The 15,359-nt window shown below is 40.7% G+C and overlaps 1 protein-coding gene across 1 annotated transcript; it reads left to right on the top strand.

The window, feature by feature from the left end:
- Positions 1-13,138, top strand: LOC126378374 (uncharacterized). Its single transcript, XM_050026682.1, has 11 exons — positions 1-532; positions 680-1,813; positions 2,223-2,405; positions 2,988-3,059; positions 3,782-3,880; positions 5,194-5,286; positions 6,340-6,438; positions 7,795-7,943; positions 9,252-9,357; positions 10,650-10,757; positions 11,838-13,138. Exons 2-11 carry the CDS (start codon positions 701-703, stop codon positions 11,901-11,903), a joined length of 2,088 nt encoding a protein of 695 aa, XP_049882639.1. The 5' UTR covers positions 1-532; positions 680-700; the 3' UTR covers positions 11,904-13,138.
- The last annotated feature ends 2,221 nt before the right edge of the window (positions 13,139-15,359 follow it).

The following is a 15,359-nucleotide window of genomic DNA, read 5'->3' as shown; positions in this document are numbered from 1 at the left end:
CATTTTGACATTTGTTTGGCTTTGTGTTCTACAATAAAAATGATCATGTAATTACTCATAAAAAAGGTTGATTTGTTTATATTTCCGTGATTGAACTATTCGCTGGTGTTATGGACGAATAATATGTAATGCATCAGTGAGAAACGCGTTCGTTTAACAGCGCATAAATCAATACTGTGTTAGTGCCGCTTTTTTATTTTCGCGACGTTTATTTCTTAGTTAATTAAGTGTTTATAAGCTAAAATGTGTTTTGTAACGCAAAAATATTAGTATAACTCTGTTTTGGACACAATTTGATGTTGTATAAGTTCGGATATGTGATAAAAAGTGTTGTGTGAAAAAGGCGCGAACACTTTTTTGCCGCGCTGATTATTTGGAGACAAAAATAAACCAGAATGTGTTAAAACAAAGGCGTTTGAGACGCGCGTTATATTTATTAGACTTTCCTTGCGCTCTGAGTAAATTTTCGCTGCTATTCAACTTAATTCACATGGATTGAAAAATAACTTTCTAATTTTCGTATTGGGCCTATGTAAGTACTACATTTCCGTGTCTTGTCGACTTATTTTCTGTTCAATTTCCACTTGCTGTTTGTTTGAAATATTTCTAGAGCATTTCATATGAAAACTATGTGGAAATATGCAATAACTTCCTGATAGACCTTGAAAATTATTTACAGGTTAAGCCCTATAATCTTGCGATGCGGTTAAGGAGTAGAAAGAGGGAGCGACCGCTCTCGGGCAAGAGGAACTCGCAGAAAGTCTCAACCTTGAAAAAACCCATCAACAAATCACTATCAAAGTCTTCCAATGCTACTTGGAAGAAGATTTTAAAGAGGGATACTGCTAAAAATGGTATACAGTCGGCCCAAACTTACGTGACGAGGTCACAGAAGAACCTTAAAACAAGGCCGGTCAGAACTATTAAAAGCATGGAGAAACCCGTTGAGACACCGCACAAAACTAAAACTAAGCACAAAGATGATTCTCGCAATAAAAAACCAATCTTCCAAACTGTTGTTAGGAGTTCAACTAAGGATACGGTCACATCTTCAACTAACCTGAAGCCTAAGACTGCTCAGAACGATAAAGTCACTACAACTTCCAAATCTAAGTTGAAGGAGGTCCGTACCACAAAAAGTGTGCAGTTACGTCACAGCTCCTTGAACAGGGAGCTCCGTAAAACTGAAGTAGTCTCCACAGCTATGGGTTCCCCAAGGAAGACTCGCCGTATGGATAAAACTGACAAGTCTGCTTCTCTGAACAGTTCTCCAATACGTAAGGTACGTCAGATGGGCATCACTGCTTCTCCAAAGATCACGAAGACCACTGTCAGTTCTACCGATGAGAGTCCAAAGAAGAAAACCAAGACTAAAGCTGCCATTGTTCCTGAAACTCCAGCCTGGACTGCTGATGATAATGATGTAACAATGTACGAAGCTCATACAACGACTCTGCTGGACTTCCCAGCTGCCAAAAGTGAGGAGTCTGACTCAGATGCTCACGTTGAGTCGTCAAAACTGTGTCTTCCTAACGATTGCCTTAATGACTTCATAGCTATAGCTGAATGTGCACGGTTGATTAACGATAACATGACAACAGAGGACGAAGACATTAACTTCTTAGCAGACAAGGCAGCTAGAGTGATGACAACGGATAAAGAACAGAAAACTTCAAGGAAGAATTCTGTTGAGAAAAGAGTGATTAAAAGAAGGAAGTCTAGTAACGATTTAGAGATGTACCAGCCGACTTCAACAACCGATGACTTGGACAGTTGCACCGATTTCCTGACCACAGCTGAAAAATATGTTCAGGTAAATGCTTATTTATTTGTCTGTCTGTAACACACTGTTAAATATTGAAAAAATACCTGTACTTTTATTTAGTGACATTGTAACGAAAACTTGAGGGGTGAATTAGATCATGATTCTGAGTTGATATCAAGTAGAATTTTCTGTCGCAAAAGTGTAGAACTAAAATTTTTATGAATTTTCTGACAGGAAATCTTTGCTTGATATCAACTCAGAATCATGGTCTGAATCATCCCCCTCAGTATTTGTTACGATGTTACTAATTACCCTGTATACATTGGTTTATTCCATTAGGCAGAAAGGCCTCTAGCGTCTTCCACCTATCTCTCATCCACTCTGTCAAGCTGACATGACCCTTATAGACCTCCCCCCCAAGGTACGAAACATAATTCAACAATCTATCTCTTTCTAGCCGGACTTCGTAACAATGCTGGAGCAGGACGGATATGTGCGCGACTCGGAGTGCGAGATATCCTCGACTTGCGACACGCACGGCACCGCTATAGAGAGCCTGGAGGCGCTATCAGCTCGCGGACCCAGCTCCGGGTTCCTGGCTGAGATTAGCCAGAGCTTAGCTGCTGAAGGGCACGTTTGGGTGAGTATATCCCATACAAATCTATACAGGCTGTTAGTGACATCGTAACGAAAACTTTGAGGAATGATTCACTAACACCCTGACCATTCTGAGTTGATATCAATTGAACTGAAAATAATTTGGCAAACAGTAAAATTTCCATGAATTTTCCGACAGGAAATTCCACTCAATATCAACCCAGAATGCCTCAGTATTTGTTACGGTGTTACACCTATATGTACTTGTATGGCTACGCAAACTTATATGGGGTGTAAGATGAAAAATTCCACTTGATATTAAATCAGAATCATCTGTCTGAATCATCCGCCTCAGTATTCTAACGAATATTCTTTTATCTATTAGAAATATGATGTTCCATCCCTCTTTTTTCGCTTTGAGCTTCTATTTATGCAAGTTTTTACCACGCACTTAACGTGTTGCCAGTTCGGCGTTTAATCGCGTACTGATGTAAAGTACTGTCAACGTCGCTATATAGTGACTTTGCGTCCCACTTTTTGAGCACTGATGTTCAATCTACGGTAGTAGTAAATCTGTATTTACAAATAAAGTTCGGTTTCCAATGAAATTATTCTTTTTCGACAGAATCCATCTGACATGTCGGCTGAGGAAGCTTCCTTAGTGTGTCACGATGAACAGAACCCTTCGGATATCGAGGTTAGTGCGAGTTCTAACGACAGTTGCTGTACTGTAATGGCCAGCCATGTTGACCACTAACAAAATAATACCATTATCACCCTAGCATTATCCCGTTTCTCACAGGGTCCGCTTACCTAACCTGAAGATTTGACAGGTCCGGTTTTTTACAGAAGCGACAGCCTGTCCGACCTTCCAACCCGCGAAGGGGAAACCACCCCAATACAGGTTAGGTCACATACCTCCGAAAATGCATTTCTCGGGAATGCGGGTTTCCTCACGATGTTTTCCTTCACCGCTGAGCATGTGGTAACAAAAAAAAAAATGTGAATGTAATTAATCGTGGGCAAGAAATTCTAACAAAATTAAATTATATCCCTTTCTCAAGTTCCTGATACTGAGTGTGTTTTTGTATCTTTTAAATTGGGTCGTGTAATAGGTTCAAGATAAATTATAAAATACTGATTACTAAATAAAGCTAGATCTAAAACGAACGAAAAACATTTTCTTTTTTCTATTTAACTTATTTATGAATTTTAATCAATAAAAACGTAATAATAGGTAAGTCCGACATTTTATCACGTTTTTCTATGACAACACAGTGTGTTTTTTTATACAAATTCTATAGTAATTTCGTGCTTTGACGTTTAGTAAAAAGTAACTGATTTGACTAGTTGGAAACTAACCTATTATTCCCTATTTTCATTGAAATTGTCACTAACACCCTGTATATGTGATGTCAGGAGGAGGCTGGTGACGTGATATCGTCCTGCAGCCGCGTGGAGGTGGAGCAGATCTCCTCGTGGGTCGACGCCTTCGACCCCTACTTGTTCATCAAACAGGTACGTGTGCGCACGAGTCGAAGTCATATGAAACCAGCCTATTTGACTCGTCCGGGTTATTCATTCGTTCACTCATTCATTTTAAAATTAATAGCTCTCCATTATTCGTCCCTTTCCTTTTCGTCGGGTAAGAAAATGACGGGTGTAACTGAGGTGTCCGCGGAAAACATCTTTATTTACACTTTTTATTAATTTGTTATTTATGTGCAAGCCACTGCGGTCCTGTGGTTTACCGGTTTGCTTCTCAAACGGGAGGCGCCGGTTCGATCTCCGGTACCGGACTTGCACCAATGAGTTATTAATTCATCTTAACACTTTCAAGGACAGAACGTCTAATGACGTACCGATCCCAAGGTGTCATATCATCATCATCAGCCTTACGACGCCCACTGCTGGGCATAGGCCTCCCCCAAGGATCTCCACGACGATCGGTCCTGCGCTGCCCGCATCCAGCGGCTTCCCGCGACCTTCACCAGATCGTCGGTCCACCTTGTAGCGGGCCTACCCACTGAGCGTCATCCGACACGCGGCCGCCACTCCAGAACCCTGGTGTCATATATATAAGTCAATTTCGCCCAAATTGTCGCTTAAACCCATTTGACTTTTGAGTCAAAAGTTTTGACCCTCGATATTACATATTATGAACCATCAATGATCCATGATATCTGTCCGTGAAAGGGTTAAGTGCAGTTTCTACTAACACGGTTGGTCTAACAGAAAGCTCGGCTAGGTGTGGGTACGTAGGGTGGTATTTATAAACAAATCTCAGCTGAGACTGCCCTCAAGATCATGGGAAAATCTGTGTTTTTCTATAAGAACTGTCACATTGACATGATCTTGAGGGCAGTCTCAAAGCCGAGATGAGTTTATTAATACCACCTTTAGTTCATCTTGAGATGGATGTCAGTAACAGCCTCCGTGGTCTAGTGGTTAGAGCGTTAGGTTCACGATCTGGAGGTCCAGGTTCGATCCCGATGGGAGCATTGTCGAAATCACTTTGTGAGACTGTCCCTTGTTTGGTAAGGACTTTTTAGGCTTGAATCACCTGTTTGTTCGAAAAAGTAAGATGATTCCGTGCTTCATAGGGCACGTTAAGCCGTTGGTCCCGGCTATTAGCCGTAAAAACACCACCAACCCGCAGTGGAGCAGCGTGGTGGAGTATGCTCCATACCCCCTCCGGTTGATTGAGGGGAGGCCTGTGCCCAGCAGTGGGACGTATATAGGCTGTTTATGGAGATGGATGTACCTCTGACTACCCCAATTGAGATATAGTCGTGAGCGTAAGTTATTGACGTGGCATGTGGTCCCCGCAGCTGCCCCCGCTGGAGTCGGTGGCGACGGGCGCGTTGCGGGCGCGGTACCCCGCGCTGCCCCTCAAGACAAGGACAAGCCCCGACTTCAGTCTCGTGAGTATACTTTGTTTAGCTTAAAGGATGTTTTCGTGGTACCGAACTGAGCATAGTACCCCGCTAGCCACAAGTTGGTAGTGTGACTAGGGATCGACGATCCGACGGTGTTATGTTGGAAGTTGTATATATGCGTCTTGCTGTGTAAACTTCGATATCGCGTTTCACGACCGCTTGAAGACTGCATTATTGAATGTGGCGCCATCTGTTGCATGCGGGCGGAACTAGGAGGCCAAGAAAGAAAAAGAAAAAATATTTCTTTCCATATTGGACGCCACATTTACAAACTTACATTACAAAAATTTGAAAAAAAAAAAACAAAGACAAAAAGACAAATAATTACAGACATTAAATACACAATGGAGGCGCCCAAAATAAAAAAAGGATCTCCCTCAGCATAATGCCGTGACACGTGCTTAGCACGGGCCGCGGCGCTGGTATTATGGGAGACCTATCGAACGTGAGCCACGGACACACCAAACTCAATTACGTACTTACTTATATACAATAAAAAAAACATACAATCATACATAGATTATAATGCATTACTTATACTTGATAACCTGCCAACTAGTTGGGTCCGCCACAAGCTCTAACTAGGCAATGCAAACCCGACTCGAGATCGCAAATTCGAGATCCCGAGAGAATATCAATCCCGCGAGATCCCGAAAATTTTTCGGGATTCTATCTACTAGAAATTAACGCAAAGGCTTTTGAAAAAAATGTTATTATACGGGGTGTAAGTGACATCGTCACGAATACTGAGGGGGATGATTCAGCTGATTATTCTGAGTTAATATCAAGTGGAATTTTTCATCGCAAAAGTATAGAATTGAAAATAATTTTAAAAAAGTAAAAAAAAAATCATGAATTTTGCGACGGGAAATTCCACTTGATATCAACTCAGAATCATGGTCTGAATCATCCCCCTCAGTATTCGTTACGATGTCACTAACACCCTGTATATGTACATATTATATCTTTTTATTACTTTGTTTTTGTTTGTTTTTGGGTTGTCTAGTAGCCTGTTGATAAAATGTTTATTCTTTACAGGTACTAGACTTGGACGAGACGTTGGTGCACTGTTCGCTGCAAGAGTTGCCCGATGCCAGCTTCCACTTCCCAGTGCTCTTCCAAGACTGCAGATATACTGTGAGTATTTTTTCCTTTTTTTATAATGATAAGCAATATAATGTACCCACTTTAGGACTCTGTCGCACTAACATATTTGACATTTAGTGAGACTTACAGTTCAATTTGTCAAAAAAGTTAATGTGACATGGTACCAAAGTGTATACATATTAATGCTCGCGACCGTACATTGATCAAATTGGGTCGTGTCCTAGGTTCAAGATAAATTATGAAATTCTGATTACTAAATAAAGACAGATCTAAAACTAACAAAAACATTTTCTCTTTTCTATTTAACTTATTTTTGAATTTTAATCAAGAAAAACGTAATAATGAGTGCGTCATTTTGTCAAATTATTCCATGACGTCACAGTGTGTTTTTTCCTACAAATTCCATAGTAATTTCATACTTTGACGTTTAGTAAAAAGTAACTGATTTGACTAGTTCGATACTAGCCTATTGGAGATGTCCTTAGAAAAGGTTCAGTACGATCTAATGAAACGATTAATGAATACATTCTTTGAGGTTTGCGCGGTTATTATTATAATTACAACACATTTTTCCTCACCTTTTGGTTTTTTGGAAGATCGATTTAAGCGATAAGGCCGCCATCTGCCATGTAAATTAATTGTGTTTGTAATTATTTCTTTTTATTTTGGTGCAATAAAGTATTTGTAGTCATCATCATCAGCCCATTAACGTTCCCACTGCTGGGGCACGGGCCTTCCCTATGGATGGAGAGGGAGATCGGGCCTTAAACCATCACGCGGGCAAAGTGCGGATTGATGGTTATTAACGACTGCTAATGCAGCCGGGACCAACGGCTTAACGTGCCTTCCGAAGCACGGAGGAGCTCGAGATGAAAACTTTTTTTTGTGGTCACCCATCCTATGACCGGCCTTTACGAATGTTGCTTAACTTTAGCAATCGCAGACCGAGCGCTTTTACCGCTGCGCCACCGAGCTCCGCAATTAAGTATTTGTAGTATTATGTATGTATTAGTGGTTTTCTATTGTACTCATTCTATTTCTCTTTTATTTTTTCCTGGGGGTTACAAGGCTACATTGAAGCAATTCATCTAAAAAAGCAATATTGCAATTTGACATTTGCGCATATAATAGTAAGTGCGCAATGCAAACAAATGTGAAATAGCAATATTGCTTTCTTAGATGAATTGCTTTGACCATTTTAACCCCCCTGTTTGTGCAATAAAGTATTTATACTGATGACTGATCACGGCACTTGCAACAGTGTCGAAATATCGGGAGTCTCATATCCCTGATTTAAACGCGGTAAGAACCCGTTATTATGTGTTTTAATTATAATAAAGTATTTGTTCTGTTATGTATATCTGTATTTGCGGTGGTGACGTGCAGGTGTTCGTGCGCACGCGGCCGCACTTCGCGGAGTTCCTGTCGCGGGTGTCGCGGGTGTACGAGGTGATCCTGTTTACGGCCTCCAAGCGCGTCTACGCCGACCGCCTGCTCAACCTGCTCGACCCCGCGCGCCGCTGGATCAAGTACAGGTACTGTACTGTTTTCATCATCATTAGCAGCCGTACGACGCCCACTGCTGGGCAAAAGCCTCCCCCAAGGGTCTCCACGACGATCGGCCCTGCGCTGCCCACATCCAGCGGCTTCCCGCGACCTTCAACTGTTTTAAGACAGTAGTTAAACAAAAACTTTACAAAAAAAGGTTATTATAAAGTTAGTGATTATTTAGAAGATATGAATGCATGGGATTAACTGTCTGAGAACTGATATTAGGCAGCTAAATTACTCAATTGTATACCAATATTTTATGTTTTTTTTTTTATTTTTTTTTTAAAGAACGTCTAGGGCCCTGTGCCGAGGTTTTTCTTGCAGCTTCTTTTCCCCGGCTATACAGGTTGTGAGAAGCTGCAGTAGTTTTAGGCGGATGAGACGTTCGTTATGTAAAATTGACGATTCAAAGTGTAACTATGTTACCTACTGAATAAAGATATTTTTGAATTTTGAATTTGAATTTGAACTTCACCAGATCGTCGGTCCACCTTGTAGCGGGCCCACCCACTGAGCGTCGTCCGACACGTGGTCGCCATTCTAGAACCTTTCCGCCCCATCGGCCATCGGTTCTCCTCGCTATGTGTCCTGCCCACTGCCACTTCAGCTTTGCAATTCTCCGAGCTATGTCGGTGAATTTAGTTCTCCAGCGGATCTCCTCATTTCTGATTCGATCGAGCAGGGAAATACCGAGCATAGCTCTCTCCATTGCCCTCTGAGCGATACCGAGCCTCCTCACGAGACCCATAGTAAGCGGCCACGTCTCACTGCCGTAGGTCATTACTGGCAACTAGTGATGTGCCGGATCGTTAAAAATGTATATCCGCGGATACGGATCTGAATACGGATATTTATTGTAAAGATCCGCGGATACGGATACGGATCTTTATTTTCTTAAAAAAAAAAGATTACAGTTTTAGTCATTTCATTGTTATAAAAGTGATATTTTATCTTGCTTTCATTATAAAGATCTATCTGTCTAAATGTTTGCAATATAAAGGTGCCAAATATTTGATTTTAAGAAATAAAAACAATCTGAATGCAATTTTATAGTTTTTTATTTAATAATTCTACTTAATCACCTGAAAAATATCCGTAAAAGATCCGCGTGAAAAGTAACGGACACGGATACGGATACAGATTTTTCTTTTATCTCGGTTATCCGCGGATACGGATACGGATATTCGGAATATCACTACTGGCAACACGCACTGGTCAAAGACTTTGAAACTCCTTAGCGAATATTTGTTTTTTTTTGTTTTATGTCATTTATTAAACCTTAATTATTGCAGACTATTCCGCGAGCACTGCCTACTGGTGAACGGCAACTACGTGAAGGACCTCTCGATCCTCGGCCGGGACCTGCGCAAGACCGTGATCGTCGACAATTCACCACAAGTAAGTACAACCGGCAGTTAGAGTCCCGGATTCGATTCCCGTTGGGGACATGTAACGAATATCACTTTGTGATCACTAGTTTCGTTAGGACATTGTAGGCATCAAACGATTGTTCGATCAATATAGTTTGCTTCGGAGGGCACGTTACGCAGTCGGTCCCGGTTACTATGTCACTTTTGGCGGCTCAATTGGAGCTCTGATATCAGGGTTGATGAAGCTGGTATTCCACCTCGCAACCCACACGATAAGTAAAAAAAAAGATAAGTAATAAATAATTTATAAGCAAGATACTATTCAGAGGCGCAGTACGGCTTTGAAATGGATACTCTGGGCGCCACACATTCGCCAGACAGAGTATTACTGTCATTTCTTATCGTGTGGGTTGTGAGGTGGATTTCCAACCTCATCAACCCAGGTGTCAGGATTATTATTTAGCCGCCAAAGGCACTTGACGTGACTCATGTAACGACTACGTACTTACATTAGTAAGTAGTAACCGGAACCAACGGCTTAACGTGCCTTCCGAAGCGCGGATCATTTTACTTCTAGACAATTGAGTGATCAGCCTGGAATGTCCTGACCGAACTAGGGATCACAAAGAGATTTTTGTGTTTTTCCCCACCGGGATTCGAACCCGGGACCTCCGGATCGTGAGCACACCGCTCAGCCACTGGACCACGGAGGCCGTTACTACTACTACTCATCATCATCATGTCGTCCGAACCGTATCCGGCGACGGCGACTCCTAAATATCTATCCCGGGTCGTTGTGGTGGGCTCTGATGTGGCTGGCGAAACAGAACTTCGACTTGAAGGTCCGGTCACACGGCACGCAATAAAGATGGCCTAACGAATTGAGTGTGTAGTTATAGGAGGGTTTTGGTCGAGTCTTCCGTATTTGGCGCTTTGCGTCGAGATCTTGTAAACGCTTCTCTTCAATATATACACCATTAACACATGTTTATGGAACACGATGTTCGTGCGTCACCCAACAGGGTCCACATAATACCAGCGTCGTGGTTCACGCCGCGACTTGTGCTGAGTGAGGCCCTTTTATCTCAAGACGTCCACCACCAACCTTATGGTCATTTCGACAAACATCCGTCTTGCTTTTTTGTAATTGTCTTAGTGGAAATTTGATATGGTGTTGTTGTCTTTTTTTGTGTGTGGCGTCCTTTTATAATAAACTTTTTCTATTCTATTCTATAATAAATTCACGCTATTGTGAACGATGCGGCGCCATTCCGGGTATTACTACTACTGTCACTAACACCTGTATATTGTTGTGTGCAGGCATTCGGCTATCAGCTGGAGAACGGTATCCCCATAGACAGCTGGTTCGTGGACCGCTCCGACAACGAGCTGCTCAAACTGCTGCCCTTCCTGGAGCACCTCGCCACGGTAACTGACAACTCATACTCAACAATGACCCCGATTCCTGTAGACACCTCCTAATTTTACTTTAAGATATACCTGTCATTTTCTTATCCGCCGAAAAGGAAAGGGACGGATGATTGACAGCTCTTAATTTTAGGAAGAATGAGTAAATGAATGAATAACCCGGGCAAATCAAATAGGTATCTCGCTGGTATGACGTGTGCTGTCAACTTAATTCTGTCGGGTTATTGGCCGTTGTAAAATGTTTTGACGGTTGTTTTAGATTTCTGATTAAAATTAACGTGTGTTCCGTAAATTTTATGCTTGTCGATTACCCGTCCCTTTCCTTTTCGGCGGATAAGAAAATGACAGATATAACTTAAAATAGAATTAGATGGTGTTTGCAGGAATTAGCGCCATTATCTTTATTCGGTGGGCAAACAAACCAATAGTAACCCTGACACCAGGGTTGATGGGGTTGGTAATCCACCTCACAACCTGATAGAAGAAGAGTGGGCAAACGGTTTGTGGTCGATACTTTGAATTAATAACTCGGACGAATAAAATAGGCATCTCGCTGTCAACTTAATTCTGCCGGATTATTGGCCAATATAAAATTATTGGAGGGTTTTTTAAATTTCAGCCCAAAATTGACGTGTGTTCCATAAATTTTATGCCTGTCGATTACTCGGTGGGAAATAGGCGTGAGTTTTATGTATGTATTAAATTTACAAAAAACATCATATTACACTTGACGATCACAGTTTACTAATAAAACACAACAAATTATTTTATTCTTATTCTAATGAGTTGGATTTTTCTTTGAATCCTAAGTCATGATTGCCGAATGATTGAAAAATCTAATATCGCTCTTAAATTCGCCGAGGATTTCATGAATATTTTTTTTCTCTACTCGTAAACGGCTTAACGTGCCTTCCGAAGCAAGGAGGAGCTCGAGAGGAAAGCTTTTTTTGAGGAGCTCGGTGGCGCGGCGGTAAACGCGCTCGGTCTGCGATTGTTGAAGTTAAGGCAACTTTCGCAAAGGCCGGTCATAGGATGGGTGACCACAAAAATAATATTAATTATAATTCATTAATTTCACAGAAAGACGACGTGCGGCCGTACATACGAGACAAATACAAGTTGTTCAGCTACTTGCCTCCGGACTAAACGTAAATATATCGCAACACTACGATACAGCACGATTTGTTCAGACATTATTACTGTATTTTATACATATTTGTTATGACCCAACTAGTTGGCCAGCTAGTTCCGCCCCCATGCAACAGATGGCGCCACATTCAATAATGCAGTCTTCAAGCAGTCCTGAAACGCGATATCGAAGTTTACACAGCAAGACGCATATATACAACTTCCAACATAACACCGTCGGATCGTCGATCCCTAGTCACACTACCAACTTGTGGCTAGCGGGGTACTATACTCTGTTCGGTACCACGATAACCTCCTCAAAAGCAGCACATCCTCGCCGACAAATTTGTAATCTGTAATTACAACCATATAAAGTGAGCCATCATGTTAGAAAGTACACAATCCCTCTGTCGGTTTTAAAGAAAAACACGGTAATAATGTCTAAATAAGTCCATTCCTAAAATAACAGGAATATGATTTTCAAAATTGGCAACATTATGAAAATATTCTAAATTACTTTATAATAATTAGGTTGTTATAATTTATTGTAATTGGCAGGCTAGAACGGCGGGTGTTGAAATCATTGTAATTAAAAAAAAGTAAAACAACATGGCGGGCGTATTTGCGGTTTAGATTATTATTTTTTAGATTTATGAAAATAGAAAGAAGGTCCCTTTTATTTTTTATGAGGCTTTTTGGAAATACGAAAAAAAAAACAAAAATAAAAATCTCAAGCGCAGGTCGCTATTTCTTAAAAAAAATGATATTTCCAAAAAATATTTTTTACTTTTTAAATCTTTATGCAATGATTTCAACACGAGTCTAAATTAAGAATCGTAATTTAGAATTAAAACGAGAAGTATTATGTATTAGAAATTGCATTTTCAAAAATTGGTATTTTTGTTTTTTTAATCTGTGATTGTTCGTCGGCGTTGTTGTGTATGTGTACTCATTATAAGCAATACAGTCATACATACACACGTTATACATACATAAATAATAATAAAATAAATAATAAATAATGTTTATTACTCTCACATCAACACGATAATTGGTAATTAACAATAAAACAAGATTATGATACAGTGGTTGGTGAGAGAGACTGGGGTCTGTGAGAAGCGTTAGCTTGTAGTACAGAACCCCAGGCTCCCCCCTCGGATGATTAGTGTCTATAGCTACTTATTTTATGTTTATACATACATACATACATAAACTCACGCCCGTAATCCCTAATGGGGTGGGCAGAGCCACAAGTAATCAAAGATGACTTGCAGCCACTGTTGATACGATGTCGTAAGCTGGATATGATGAACCTTATGGTGATAAGGGATCAGCCTATCGCCCATAACATTAGTCCATCATGTTAGAGGACACAATCCCTTTGTCGGTTTTTACGACATGCCCGGGAAGACAAGCAGCTGAACGTTTTCTATGTTTTTTATTTGCTCCCAGAACAGCATAGAAGCATAGAAGCAATTTATGTTTATATAACATTAATTTACCTCAAGTGCAGTTTTCACTAACACAGTTGGCTCGACCATTAAACCTTTTGCGATAGAATCAGAGTTGATAATTACGTAAAAATAGGTACAGTCATGAGCAATATCATGTACCCACTTTAGAACCCTGTCGCACTATCATATTTGACATTTAATGAGACTTACAGTTCAATTTGTCAAAAAAGTTAATGTGACATGGTACCAAAGTGTATACATATTAATGTTCGTGACCGTACCAGTCCTATGGGTCAGGATTCTTATCACACACAGATCAAAGGTTAATAGACGGCGATACGGCTCACCTATCACGTTGGTCTAACAGAATGTTCGCAAGTATCAAACTACTATATAATGTATCTATGTACATATATACCGCGATGTCCGTGGCCTCACTCGGCAGGGCCCGCAGAATACCAGCGTCGTGGCCCACGCCGCGACTTATGCTGAGCGAGGTCCTTTTATTTCGGACTCCACCGCAGATGATCGGGCCGTCAGTGCGTTGCATTTAGAATACTTAGTTTTATCATTATTGTTTTTATGATTTTGGTTTGTTTTCCTTTTTTTTTTTGGTAATTTTTTTTTGTCTATGTACTTATTGATTTCCGTGTGGTTTCTGTCCTGTGTTAAATGTAATGTACCTGTCTGTCTGTGTCTGTGGTGTCCGGAAGTAGTAAATGTTTCTTTCTTTCTTTCTTTCTATATTGCTGTTTAGATGAATTGCTTTCATGAAGTGTTTTGCACCCCCAGAATATACTCGTGTTAATATCCGTCATAGCTCTGTTCGCGAGAACGTGTGACTTACAACGTAGTGTCGCGGGTTCGAATCACGGCTCGGGCTCTCAACCACAGAATTCGACTTTATATGAACTCATGTTTGGATCATAGATAATTGATATCACGTGGTTTCCAGGATTTGTGCCCGGTTATTGGCAATAGCACACAATGACAATGGCTGCGGAACGGAAGGCGATTGGGGCAACCACCGTTCTACACGCCCCATCTATGGAGTAATGGCGATTACTCCACCGACAAGTGCGCAGCTCTTAAATAAAGAGAGAGAGTGGCAATAGCCTCGCCCCCTATTACATGGGGCTTAAACATAGCTGGCGAGGAGTTAGTGTATATACTGCGGCACGCTGGGTGGTGAGGGTATGGTATCCCGACGTGCCGGCAGAGTAGGGGAATGATTGGTGATGACGGTGATAAATTAGAAGCAAGCAGCATGCAGGAATATATACAGTTTATTAAAAACACTTCACAAACAGGATAGGAATATACATAGTTCACAATATACACACTTCACAAAAGAATCAAGAGTTAGGAATTAGAGGGCACGGCCCTAAACAGTATAATATACTTGTTGTTTTTATGAAGGTTGGGGATGCAGTGAGTCAGTGAGTAAAATGAAAGGAAATGCGAATGGAATGAGAATTTCGTAATTTAAAATGATGATGGTCCGAACAAAAGGCCAGTATGTGCAGAGTTTGTACTCTGCTACAATGCTATACCTCTGCCTACCCCTTCGGGGATACAAGCGTGATGCTGGCAAATAAATACACAAAATCAAGTGCGAAAGGTTGCAAATGATGAATAATTTTTTTCAGTAATTTATTTATTTATTTATTGCCATCATGTACAGTCATGAGCAAATATAATGTACCCACTTTAGGACTCTGTCGCACTATCATATTTGACATTTAGTGAGACTTACAGTTCAATTTGCCAAAAAAGTGAATGTGACATGGTACCAAAGTGTATACATATTAATGCTCGTGACCGTACAATACTTATACAAATCTTAAATATTATGTTTTACATAGGTGGAACAGTACATGAACCCTGTTACTAGGGCATTGCAGTATGTCATAAAAGTGAGTTGGACTCGGACATACATTAAAATAAAAGAAAAAATATGCATTAAATCAAATGCATTAAAATAAATTAAAATTAGAGCATTAATCGCTATTTGACAAAC

This window comes from Pectinophora gossypiella, chromosome 26, assembly GCF_024362695.1.
Source record: "Pectinophora gossypiella chromosome 26, ilPecGoss1.1, whole genome shotgun sequence".
NCBI lineage: Eukaryota > Metazoa > Arthropoda > Insecta > Lepidoptera > Gelechiidae > Pectinophora > Pectinophora gossypiella.
Note: the sequence above shows the minus strand (reverse complement) of the source record. Positions and strands in the feature narration are given on the sequence as shown.